At 52.9% G+C, this 12,855-nt stretch overlaps 3 protein-coding genes across 3 annotated transcripts; 1 reads left to right on the top strand and 2 right to left on the bottom strand.

Annotated features, from left to right (window-relative positions):
- Positions 1 to 739: 739 nt before the first annotated feature.
- Positions 740 to 2,319, top strand: ASPZODRAFT_13801 (hypothetical protein; the record flags this gene model as incomplete). Its single annotated transcript, XM_022724407.1, has 4 exons — positions 740 to 1,067; positions 1,126 to 1,241; positions 1,299 to 1,383; positions 1,451 to 2,319. 4 exons carry the CDS (start codon positions 740 to 742, stop codon positions 2,317 to 2,319), a joined length of 1,398 nt encoding a protein of 465 aa, XP_022583573.1.
- Positions 2,320 to 2,409: 90 nt separating this feature from the next.
- Positions 2,410 to 4,190, bottom strand: ASPZODRAFT_150016 (hypothetical protein; the record flags this gene model as incomplete). The annotated part of the gene is made up of 3 exons (XM_022725559.1): positions 2,410 to 2,748; positions 2,818 to 3,755; positions 3,803 to 4,190. The coding sequence occupies 3 exons, from the start codon at positions 4,188 to 4,190 to the stop codon at positions 2,410 to 2,412; spliced, it is 1,665 nt and encodes a 554-aa protein (XP_022583572.1).
- A 580-nt stretch (positions 4,191 to 4,770) lies between these two features.
- Positions 4,771 to 9,970, bottom strand: ASPZODRAFT_60711 (hypothetical protein; the record flags this gene model as incomplete). The annotated part of the gene is made up of 4 exons (XM_022728939.1): positions 4,771 to 6,666; positions 6,738 to 9,392; positions 9,450 to 9,737; positions 9,800 to 9,970. 4 exons carry the CDS (start codon positions 9,968 to 9,970, stop codon positions 4,771 to 4,773), a joined length of 5,010 nt encoding a protein of 1,669 aa, XP_022583571.1.
- Positions 9,971 to 12,855: the final 2,885 nt, after the last annotated feature.

The raw sequence follows: 12,855 nt of genomic DNA, 5'->3' as shown, positions 1-12,855 counted from the left end.
GTTTTTTTGATGTCCGCGAACTACCGGTGAAGGGAAATGCGCCTTTCGGAGCTTTCTTCTTCTAAGACATGGGCCAGACAGTGTGTCTAGATCTTGATCCAATCGTGGTAGGCCCTTTCACCGCTGTCCTGTCAGGTAGCGGTGCCTCGAAGGAGGGTTCTTCAACGTTGAGTGGCTATTGCCGCTTTCCTAAAGGGCAAACAGACATAGTAATTTGTCCAAGCTTTCTCTTCGTCAGATGCCGTCACAGTATCCACTCTTGGATGACCTTGTGTGCAAAGCGACAAACCCTCCCGACAAAGACAGGGCTGAGGTTCCTCTCCCCTCTCTCCCTCTCCCTCTTTCTGTCTCTATCATGGGGCTGTTGAAAGCCCTGGAATAAGCTTAAGGGCATTTCCTTCACCGATCCAGTGATGGGTGCGCAGGTGACCTAAGCACTTCAGATATCCGTCCCTGAAATTGGACTTTTGTCTAGATCCTGACCCTCTTTTTTGTCTCCTTCAATTCTTCTTTCTTTGACGTCTCCTTCCCTTGTTGTGTCCTGCTGGTATCCCACTGTGTTTCTTTGATCGTGTAGACACTCTTCTGGAACCTAAAACAAGGTGTCTGGGATCGTGAAGGAAACAAGAAGTGGGCTAAAACCAGCCGATCGTATCTTTATATCTTGCAGGGGGGGTCTTCCCTAGCTTCCATCAACCTTCTTTTTCTTCTCCCATCTTTCTCAACCTTCGAATCTAGGATGGCGTCTATAGAATCCTTACTCAATCCTCTTCCCGAGTCCTCTTTCCCCTTCGCTGTTCCAGCGCCGTCGAAAAGGGTCTTTACTCCACTGAAGCCTCGTCCAAAGAAGCCCAAGGTGGCCAAAGATGCCCCGATCTTCACACGCGGCACTGTCAGAGGCGATTTGCGCTATCCTCCATGTGAAGAAAGAGACGAAGAACTCGCCCAGATGCATCGCGAGTTCCAGATTCATCCCATGGGAGAGATTGCTTCGTTCCCACGGCATATCCCATATAACAGCGAGAAAAAGTCATTCCAGGAGAGAACTGGGCGGGAAAGCTTTGAAGGTAAGGCCACTCCGTCTGTATTCAAAACCTTACAATTAGTAACCGTGAATCCTGCCAGTGTTCCAGTATACATTCAAGATTCCGGGCGAAGAGAAGGAGTGGACCGTGATGTGGGACTATAACATCGGACTAGTCCGAACGACACATCTCTTCAAATGCAACGACTATTCAAAGGTAAGTCCATCGTCTCTATTGGAGACCAGCCTGCGGTATGGCTAATTTAATGGTCAGACTACACCTGCAAAGATGCTAAATGCCAACCCGGGGCTCCGCGACATCTGCCACAGTATAACCGGTGGAGCTTTGGCGGCGCAAGGTAACATACTCCGTACATCCCCGTCTGGGTTGATTTTTCTGTGATATTATACTGACCCACCGTACAGGCTACTGGATGCCGTTTGATGCCGCAAAAGCAGTGGCGGCCACTTTCTGCTGGAAAATCCGATACGCGCTGACGCCGCTGTTTGGCATCGATTTCCCCTCGCTGTGCGTGCCGCCTCACGACCGCGCGCGGTTCGGCAAGATGGTGATCGACCGGGCGATTGTCGAGAAAGCCGCCGAGACAGCCCACCGGTATCGAGTCTTGGAACTGCGGGCCACGATATCCAGCTCTGTCTCGTCTCTGCCTCGGAGCAGCCCCGCAGGACGGCATGTGAGTCCCCTGAGCGAAGACGAATTTCCGGCGCGGAAGAAACCAACGATCCTGCCCCGGCTCTTCCTAGACAGCAGCAGCAGCAGCAGCAGTAGCAGTAGCAGCAAGTCATTCCGTGGCAGCGGGGTCGAGAGCCTACCGGACCGATACTGCGTGTCCCCGTCGAGCCCTAGTCCCTGCCAGAACAACACGTTCACCCCCGTGAACACTCCACGCAGCACCGAGACAGCCCCATCCTCTGTGCCCTCGCCGGGGGCTGTGCTGGCCTCTGTCTCAGACATGAGCATGTCGGGGCAGATGGACAGCGAGGAAGAAGACGAGGAAGAAGAGGGGTGCGCCTCGGACACCGACTCGACACGGTACTCGGAGCTGACGGGTACGCCGAGCGAGTGTATGTCAGTGACTGGACCTGAAGATGGCGACGAGGGAGAGCATGCGCTCGGCGCGGCAGGGACGACGAAGCTGTTTGTCAAGGAGGTCAAGGCGGCGCATGCACTGCTGAGTCTGCACATGCAGCATGCGAGTGGGAGTGGGAGTGGGAGTGAGAGTGCCGTGGAGTCGACGGGGTCGGGGCGCAAGAGACGGCGGGTGTCAATTTAGTAGTCCTATTTTATCAATGTCCTACATATCTATTATTCTATCTCTCTATTCTATCCATCTATCTCTCTAAGTACTATGTATATGTAGTCTCTAAGCTGCCAACTGTTTCTCCTTCCTTGCAAACTTGGACAGGCCCCGAATAACCTCTCCATAGCGATAGAAGACATAAGGAAGGGGTGTCATCACGGCACTGATACAAGCCAGGATAGTCAGGGTGTGATGCACGCCCAGGTTGGTGTAGAAGGGCACACCGGCGACGGTCATCCCGCCGGCAACCGAGTAGCGCGAGACAGTCATGAAGCCCAGGGCGGAGGCGGCGTAGATGTCGTACGTGTCGATGACGTACATGTACGAGCTTATAAACACCATCACGGTGCCGAAGCCGAAGAAGGCAGATGCTATGATGGGAGACCAGATGGATACATTTGCCTAGGAGAGTTAGTATATTATATTTTGCGGAAGTTTTATCAGGGGAAAAAACGGTAAGAAAGAATGTACCCAGTCAGTCCAGCCCATCCAGAATAAAGCGATGGGAATACATGGGGCGCCGAACATGGCGAACCACAGTCTGTTCTCTGGTCTGGTGTGGACGTGGTCAAAGACATGACTGCCGGGTTGTTCGGTCGCTGCAGGGTCTCCTTCCCCCGTGGTTGCACGAACAGCCAGAAACTCGGCCTTGGTCCACTTGTAGATCAGGGGGATCAGGGTGCCGCCCAAGAGGATGCCGAGGTACATGGCTACCCAGACGACATTGGTAAGACCCTGCGAGAGATGGTGCACGTCGGTAAAGATGAAGGTGTAGCCGTCAAAGAAAGTAAAGAGCACGATATAGATGACGGTCATGTACAGGGCGATGAGGAGGATGATGGGTTCATGGACGGTGAGCCGGAACTGGCGGTCCAGCGCACCCCAGATGCGCGGTAGCAGGTCCGCATGCTGCATGTCCATGGGGGAATGGTATCGAGAATCCCCCGTTACGGTGCGCAGATGTTTCGCCTTCCATCGCAGCAGGAGAGGCGAATACGTCTCCGGTTGGAAGAGGAGGATCAGGGCAAGGATCAGCCCGGACATGATGAGGATGATCCAGTCGGTCCAGCGCCAGGAAAGCACCTTCCCACCCATATACGAGGCGATGACGGGGGCCAGGACGGGCCCCCCAAAGGACACGATCGAGTATAGCGGGAAGGCAAACGTCTTCTCTAGGGGGGACCATAGATCGGCCACCGTACCGCCGGCACAGGTCAACGGCGGACAGCCAAAGACGCCCGCCAGGAACCGACATGCCAGCTGGGCGCCGATGTTGGGCGCCAGACCGGACGCCATGACGAAGAGCATGAAGATGACCAGCGAGCCGGAGTAGACTGCGTTACGGCCGAGGATCTCAGACAGGGGGCCGGAAACAAGCGAGCCGGTCGCGAAGCCGAGGAGATAGATTCCTACAACTATTAACGTTCATCTTTATTACTTCATTTTGGTTGCATACCCGTCGTTAACGATCCCACAACATCACTGACGTGATACGCCGCGTCGGTCTGCGGCACCACAGCAGAGGAAATGGACGAGGCCGCCGTAACAACAAAGGCCATCGCCGTGACAATCAAGGTGGCCGCCAGTCGACGCGCGAGGCCATAGTTGCGCGGGTTCAGCGGATCGTTCTCGTCCTCCCAGCCGACGATGAGCAGCTGGCCGTCATCCGATGGACGCACGCCAGGAAGAATGGCAGAAGGAGAAGAAGGAGAAGAAGGAGGAGGAGGAGGAGGAGGAAAAGTAGAGCCTGAGGCAGGAATCTCGCCATTCCTAGTCGAGTTGATCGGCTCGACCTGCCGTCGGACGGACTGTTGGATCCGACGGTACTGGAGGTACGACTGCATGGTCTGGAGAGGTGAAAGAAATCATTCATACAACGACAGAGGGAGCCAAATAGACAGTCACTTAATTAATGAATTCTTTTTTTGCATGCTTAATAATACAAAATCTGCAATCCACAATGATATCAGTAGCCAGTGAGTGAGTCGTGACTCGTAAGTACAACTACCAAATCGTCCCGTCGGATAGGATGGGCCCGATGGGGGCGGGATCGGAACAAATGCCGATGACTCGTAGTCCGTATAAGTGCCCAGTATCATCAAGTATCGGAGTCAGTAGTATTTAGAGGGCGGTTTCGTAAGCAGTGTTTCAATAATAATGGAGGTCGCAATTCGATCTTAATCCCAATATGCATCACTCGGTTTTAGGGTTAGGGTTAAGGTAAGTAGTCTGGCGAGGACGAGGCAATAATAGTATCTCTCTCTTATTCTTATAGTAATATCTAGCCAAGCTTTACTACTACTACTACTACTACTACTACTACTACGCTGGCAACTTAAACAGAATAGGAATAGAATAGATAATACTAATTACAGAGCACCTGACCCGAAAAGAAAGAAAAAAAGATGGGAGAACAGTCTGGAATCACTCGTCATCGGAGAAATCATCGCCCGAATCTGCATCCTCATCGTCGTCCTCGTCCGGATCGCTCTCCACCACATACTTCTTCCGTGCCACGGTCGCCGTGCGTCGGGCAGGCCGGGCGGCTGGCTTTCGCGTCGCAGCAGCGGCCGGTCGAATATCCTCCTCGTCATCATCCGACACACCGGCGCCAGGCCCCGCCCCCGGAGAGTCCAGAATGTCGTTCGCCATCGCGTCAATGTCGTCGTCCGACAGATCGTCCACGATCTTCTTCTTAGTGTTCTTAGCCTGCTTCGACGCATAAGCCTTGGCCGCAGGAGACAGGGCAGTCGCCTTGGTAGCCTTCGCCGTGGTCGTGGTGGCTGCCGATGCGTCCTTCTTGGGCCGGCCGCGAGGTTTCGCCGCCGTGGTGGTGGTGGTCGCCTTGGCCTTTGGTCCCGGCTTGGCCTTGGCGGCCGGCTTTGCGGGCGCCTTGACCTCTTCCTGGTCGATGTCCATGGCATCCTCCTCGTCTGCGACCTTGGCCTCCTTGGACTTGACCTGCAACGACCGGCGAGGCGAGTTCTGCGGCACCAGCTTGCTGTAGTCGGTCTCGTCGGGATCAAAGTCACTGTTCAGCTTGGATGGCCTCGCCGATGTGGTTTTGATACCGGCACTGCTGCTGGCACGCGGTCGCTCCGAGAAAAGCAGTCGGGAATCCGAGGTCGGGTCTGCGCCGCCTCCCCCAATACCCTTCACCATCTTGCTGACATCGCCAAGCAAGTCATCGCCGTTATCGCTATCTGAATCGCTCGTCGCAGCGTACTTGACGGGTTTCTGTGCGGCTATGCGGCCGGTTTGCTTGGACGGCCGGGAAGTCGAAGGTTCCTGGGCGATTGCTAGGAAGTCATCGTCGTCCTCATCGTCGTCTTCTTCTTCCTCCTCTTCCTCCTCCTTGTCCTTGGTAGCGGAGGCAGCTTTAGCCAACGACCTGGCGGCCGAAGTCTTGGCGGTCTTCTTCGGAAGAATCTCAATATCAGAGTCGTCATCTACTGCGACCTCCTCCTTCTTGACCTTGGAAGCAGCAGCCTTGGCAGGTGCCTTTTGTGGGCCTCGACTCTTCTTGGGAAGTATCTCTTCAACCTCAAAATCATCGTCTCCTTCGGACTTGGGTTCGGCCTTGGGCTCGGCCTTGGGCTTGGCTGCTCCTCGGCTCTTCTTGGGGAGAACTTCAGCTACAAAGTCGTCATCCGAATCATCCACACCATCCGCTGGCTTCTTCTTGCCCAAGAAGTCCATCAACCCACCCTTGGGTTCGGCTTTCTTGGTAGCGGCTTTCTTGGTCTTCGGGGCCCCAAAGTCCTCATCGTCCGGGTCATCGCCCAGTGCAGCCTTGCGCTTGCGGGCTGCGGGGGCACGTCCGTTGCCGGTCATGAGCTTCAGCGACTGCCGGCGGCCCATCCCGGCCACCTTGCGCTGGCGACGGTCCTCGTCGGCCAACTGGAATCTCCATTCATTGATGAAATCCTCTAGGTCCTTCTTCCAGATGTCCTCCTTTGAGAGCTTGATCAGGACGTCGATTTCCATCTCTTTATCGCCGATCTGGCGAAGCAGTTTCTCGACCCGTTCTTGAGTCAAAGACCACAGAGGCATTCCCAAGAGGTAATCGTAGGCATTCGATAGGGCCTCCGAGTTGTCCGACGGATCCTCTTCTTCCTCGACAACCGGATGGTCCTCGCCGGCCTTGACAGCGTCGGCCACCTTGGGGAAGGCCTTGAATCCCTTGTCCTTCAGCTCGGCAACAAGGACGGACTTCTTCTTCTTCGAAATGATCAACTTATTATCGATGATCATCTGAACAAACCGGGCCTGATTGGTAAGCTTGTCCAAGGCCTTTTGCATCTCAGACAGTTGGTGTTGCTGCGAGACATTTTGGTCAGTACAAGTCAATATTCATGTTTTTTTTTCTTCCCTCACAAAGTAAAACATACCTTGCGCTTCTCGTAAAACTTCAAGCGGACGTGGAAGAATTCCTTCAAGATGTCTTCCACTGAGGCATACTTGGTGATACGGCCCTCCGGGTCGAAGGCAACGAGGTTACTCGTGGCGACTGTCCTGGAAAGTTTGAATTTCTCCATCAGACCTTCCTTCAGGGCCGCCTGCATGTGTTTCTCATCCATCTGGATGACAAAGTGCACTTTGGTGTGGTTGTTGTAGTCCTTGTAATCCTTGATGAAGGAGGGCACCTTTTCGGCCTTGATGATATCTTCGAGCTTGTCCTTGAAGTCCTGAGTCCACATGCGGATCGGAAGTTCGGTGATCTCAACCTCCTTCTCCCCGGTCTCTCTAATGATACCGCTGAATCGGTAGCGGTCGGGGGCGATGGCAGTGACTTCGCCGGTGAAGCCGCGGAACCAAGGCTGCATGGGCTTGAGTTCGCTACCCTCCATCATGCGGATCAAGTTCTCAACGATATCTTCAGGATTGTAGTTGGGAATCGATGAACTCCATCCGGTACCGATACCATCCGCCCCGTTGATTAGAATCATCGGGACCACAGGCATGTAGACTTCCGGTTCAATCTTCTCGCCATCATCTTCGTTGTAGGTGAGAAGAGGTTCATCCGCCACATTAAACACACGACGGGCAAAGGGGGAAAGACGCGTGTAGATGTAACGAGCACTAGCACAATCCGATCCACCCTGAAGACGACTACCAAAGTTACCACTGGGTTCTAGGGTATTGATGTTATTGGATCCCACAAAGGTCTGGGCCAGGCCGACAATCGTTTGCTGCAAGGACGTATCGCCGTGTTGGTACGCAGTCATACCAGACACATGACCCGCCAGCTCAACCACCTTCATATCCTTCTTAAGGTTGCGGCGGAAACAGGTGTACAGCACTTTGCGCTGACCGGGTTTGAGGCCGTCAACCACTGATGGGATAGAACGAATGTTATCCGCCATACTGAACAGGATGAGTTCCTTGTTGATAAAGTCCGTGTAGGTGATCTTCTTGGTGGTGTGGTCAAGGAACGTGCCAGGTTTGAATTGACGCAGCCACTCCTTGCGCTCGTCTGCTTTCTTCTTGGAGAAGGCCAAGTCGATCAGCTCGGCTTCGTTTTCCTGCATTGTGTGGAACTCCTTCAAGTGGCGGTCCAAGTCGCGGAAGTAAATCTGGGCATCTTCGGTGGTGCTGGTACCCAAACCCTTGTAATACTTGTGCTCCCATCCGCGCTCATTCTTATGGGCCTCCTTCCAGGCTTCATACTCGGGCATCGTGAAGAAGGACTGGCTCTTGCTGGGATTCTTGGGGTCGCCCTTCCACACCTTGATGATCGGGGTGATGAACTCGATCAGGAACTCGGGAATCTTGAGCAGACTGGGAAATTGGGTCTGGAGAAAGTTGATGAGCAAGCCTTTGATATGACTGCCGTCGTGATCCTGATCGGTCATGATCATCAGGTGGCCATATCGCAGACCGCGGGTTTCCGTGTACTCCTTCTTATGCTGGAGACCGATGAAATTCTTGATATTCTGGATTTCCTGGTTCTTGGCAATCTGCTCAAAGGAAGCGTCACGAACGTTGAGAAGCTTTCCCCGCAGGGGGAACACACCGAAGAGGTCAGGACCCACGACAGCTCGACCGGCCATGGCCAGACCCATGGCTGAGTCACCTTCAGTGAGAATGAGGGTACAGTGATGACCGTCCTTGGTGCCGGCCTTGTTGGCATCTGTGAGCTTGGGGTTATTCATGCGGGTGCGTCGGCCACCGTCGGTCTTTTTCAGCATCTGATCGGCCTTCTGCTGGGCGAAGTGCAGGATATTCGACATGACCTCGGTTTTGAGGATCTTCTTGTAAAAGTCCTCTTCCAGCACGCACTTGCTACCAAACTGGCTCTGCTTGGTCGTCAGCTGCTCCTTGGTCTGGGAATTGAAGGCCGGGTTGACGATAAGGGCGTTGACGAAGACGAAGATATGATTCCGGATCTGGGCAGGCTTCAGCGTGGCGCCGTTCTTGTTCTTCTTCTTTACTTTGTCGGCTAGCATGTTGCAAATCTGATCGGCGATGTAGTTGACATGGGTACCACCGGAGGTGGTGGCAATGGAGTTGACAAACGACACCTGCTGGAAGGAGCCGTCGGAAACAGCAAAACCAATCTCCCAACGGGGATCTGGCTTGCAAGTGATAATGTCTTCCTTGCCGATAGCTTTGGTGTACATCTCCATGTACTTCTTGAAGCTGCGAACGGGAACACGACTACCGTTCAGTTTGACGGCAACGCTGGACGTTCCCGCCAAATCATACACACGACGCTTGACGAGCGCCTCAAAGTCGTCATCTATGCCCTCCATGCCGAATCTGGCAAAATCCGGCTTGAAGGTGACCTTTGTATAATCTTCCCCCTTGGAGACATCGGTGATCTTGGCCTTGCCCACCTTGCTCATATTATCCGACCATGTCTGCTTATACTTTTTCTTCTGACGCGAATCCTGAGTCTCGATAGTGAATTCGGTAGAGAAGACGTTACAGAGCTTCGCACCGAAACCGTTGCGACCACCCGTGACTTTCTCTTTGGTATCGTCGTAGTTGGAGGATGTGAGGAGATGGCCGAAGATGAGCTCCGGAACGTAGATCTTCTCTTTCTGTTCTTGTCATTAGCCGGCGCGAAACAAACGAGTAGACAGGTGGCGAGGACCTACCGAGTGAATCTCCACAGGAATCCCGCGGCCATTGTTCCACACGCTGATTTCACCCAGCTCACGGCTAATGGTGATCCTGATTTCGTCCATTTTTGCATCGTTCTGCTTGTTATCGGCGGCGTTGACGAGGATTTCGTCAAAGATCTTGTAGAGACCGGGGACAAAGGAGACTTCACGGTTCTCCATCAACTCGGTGGTGGAGTTGTAAACCCACATCAGCTGGGTGGTGCGTTCGATGGAGCCAATATATGTATCCGGACGTTTGATGATGTGTTCAAGTTGGGTGAGCTATCGTTACGAGTTAGCCGACAACGCAGACAGCCGCGAACCAGCTGTTAGGAGCACCCTACCTTCTGGTACTTGTCTGACGCCTTGCCCGTACCAGCCTCCTCCGTGCCGTCCACGCCGAAAGACTCGTTTTCGACGTCAGCGAGAGGCTTCGACCCCGCTTTCTTGGGCGCGGCAGTCCCCTTCGTTTTCTTCGGAGGGGTGCTAGACATAACCGAGTCTCCATCGGACATCATGTCGACATCCGAGTCCTGTTCATCTTCACTGTCCATCTTGGCCTTCTTCTTCGCAGCAGGCTTTGCCGCGGGCTTTGTCTTCAAAGTCGTCTGGGTCAGTTTCTTGGGGGCAGCAGCCTTCTTGGTGGTCTTGGCCTTGGCCTTCGGTTTCTAGTGAGACACAAACTTATCAGCAAGGAGGACGGACATCCCCAAAAAGAAAACCCCTCCCTCAAGAGTCTCTCTCCTACATACTGGCGCAACATCAGGGACAAAGTCCGAGCCATCGTCGTCAAAGATCGAGTCGTCGTCCATGGTGCTCGAAGCGGTGGCGAGCAGCGCGGTCCAAACTACCTAGGTAGGAGAGAGAAAGGGAAAAGGAAAGGAAGGAAAACGAAGAAAAGGCGACAGCAACAAGGCAAACGTGTAAAGAGCGACAGCAGTGTTAGATACTCGAGAGGTTGGCTACCGCCTAAAGAGCCAAAGCCACGCCTCCTGAATGAAGAGCGAGGGGAGAGCGAAAGACAGTCGGCGGCTTCTCTTTTTGTCTTTGTTGATGTCGTCGCGCGCGCTCAAAACTCGTGGTTGCGCCCAAAGAGGACTAGCCCCGGAACAACTGTTGATACGGAGCCCCGCATGGCCGGAATAGGAAATCTCCAAACAAAGCGTTGCCGAAAATAACTCAAGGCAGGAACAGGAACGACAAAGAAAGGGATTAAAGAGATGATTGGGAGTTGACCAGCGCTGAGTCTAGAGTTATTAGAGAGGAAGGTTAAGAATATTGAACATTCAATTAGAGCAACACCTCAATGTATAACCACCCAGTCAGCAAGGAAGAGAATGCCTCGAGAATACTGGCTCGATTGCCCATTAACTACTCTGCAATGAGAATATTACAGTTGTAAGACTAAATCAACTGAACAAGGAGGGAAGGACAGTGAGTAGAAGAAGGTGTCAAGACCTCGCCACTGAGACGACTGGAAAGAGACAACCGGGTACTCCCTCATGTTAGCCACCTGGGAGTCAAACTCCATGCTGTCATACCAAGAGCTTCAAAAAAGCTACAGACAGAAGAAGTCTCACTAGGCACAGCCACTATCATCATTAGTATATCTTGCCTATAACTAGTTGGGAAGGTCGTGGGGACCGGTTATTTCCAGGTCACTCGTGGAGAAAGACCTCAGATCTCATAGTCGACCTGATTTTATGGCTTTCTGTCGGATTGTGGTACCTCTTGCTGTCACTGAAGCAGACCATGGTATTGGAGTCAAAGCGAAGCAAGACTGTTTAGTATGTTCTAGGTAGTTATCGTTCACTGGTAGAACGCCGGCAGTAAAGAGCAAGATCAGAGTGTATAAAAGGTGAGACATGTCAGGAAGGGTGCTAAGATCCCTGGGCGAAACAGTCTCATTATCTCCTTCCATTCACTTTCCAACAACGAGACCGGGGGCTGATCATGGGGATTGCTGGTAGATCTGCGTTGACCGAAGGCTCGATGATAAGGAAACTACGGAGTATCAGAACCCATGTGAGAGCCAAAACCAGCACTCCATATTATATGCACTCGGTATCAAACTATACCAATACTCCTAGAAGCATGCGATGATCGAGTGGGGAAGCATCCCGATCAAGGTCGGCAGATCGACGAGGTGGAGAAGATGCAAGTGATGAACAGCAAGTTAGCAACGAATAAACCGGAGGACGAATATTATGTGATCCATCATCAGTGACAGAGCACATTATTTACGCAAGGAGCGCTGTCATCACCGCCCCTTGGAGTTTCTTTGTTTTGATCTCCATCAACTTGGTATCCGTTCTGTTACCACGAACAGAACATTCTCGGTCTCCTTCGGGCTTGATATGCTGATAGGCCGAAAGACTGATAGACTAACTGATAGGACCGATAGGCAGGATTCTGCTCATGGTCTCGAATCTCTCGATATGTCTGCTGAGAAAGCCAATACTCTGTATACGACTGACTGGGCAGTCAGCTAGAATCCACGGTCTCCAACTTGCCTTCCAGATTGTTTTAGGAGTTCTGTTATAACGGCACCATCAACAAATCATCACCCAGAGATGATGAACTCAGTCCATTCAGTCCTCAGTAATTACTGCGTGCTCTAGAAATCAGCCCTGTTTCAAGTGGAGCAAGTGTTCGGAACAGCGGCGAGGACAAACCCAATCAAAAGACACGGCATTCCAATGCTGATTCGCAGGCCTGCCGCCACTTCAAGGGGCGCTCTCCCAAACGCTGGCTTCGGACCTGGGTGGCTTCTGGTTTCGCACCAGAACTGGCGGCGGAGTCGAATGGTGTCGCCGTGTCTGGGATGCGTAATAGTCGACAAACCTAATCCACGCGCCAAGGACCTAAACTTGCGATTTCTCTAGTCCAGAGCCACTGGCTTCAGACAGGCACTTTTCCAGACCCGCCAGGCGATCTCAAGAAGCCATCTTTGTTGTACCGACTGATCGAGCGTAGAACTAGTAGTTCCCCAGTTGCTGCTGTAGACAAGGAACATCTCTGCCTCAAACGCACTTCTGGATACTTCCTCACACATGTCATCGACACCGTGCACCTGCAGACACCTGCAAATTAACGTTGTGGGGATAGACGGGCCCATCCATCGGAAGCAAGGGGGTTTTTCCATGGAACGGTGTTGTCTCGTTGAGGAGGGTAAAGGAGGGGGAAACGGGCACCCAGCAAGAGTCAGCTACTAGTATTCAGGCTCAATAAAACAGCAGAGCAGAGTATACTCCGTATAGTAAGAAACTTATCAGAATATTCTTTTCCTTCTCTCAGGAGTCGGTGTGATTGACAGGAACAGGCTAAGGTGGGATCGACGCGGCGAGACTGGCCGAGGGGAAGGAGACAAGCCCCTGTGGATAGGGAGTGTCCCTGAAAC

The sequence above is a fragment of the Penicilliopsis zonata genome (genome assembly GCF_001890105.1).
Source record: "Penicilliopsis zonata CBS 506.65 unplaced genomic scaffold ASPZOscaffold_3, whole genome shotgun sequence".
NCBI classification, from domain to species: Eukaryota; Fungi; Ascomycota; class Eurotiomycetes; order Eurotiales; family Aspergillaceae; genus Penicilliopsis; species Penicilliopsis zonata.
This window is presented reverse-complemented; position numbering and strand designations above follow the sequence as displayed.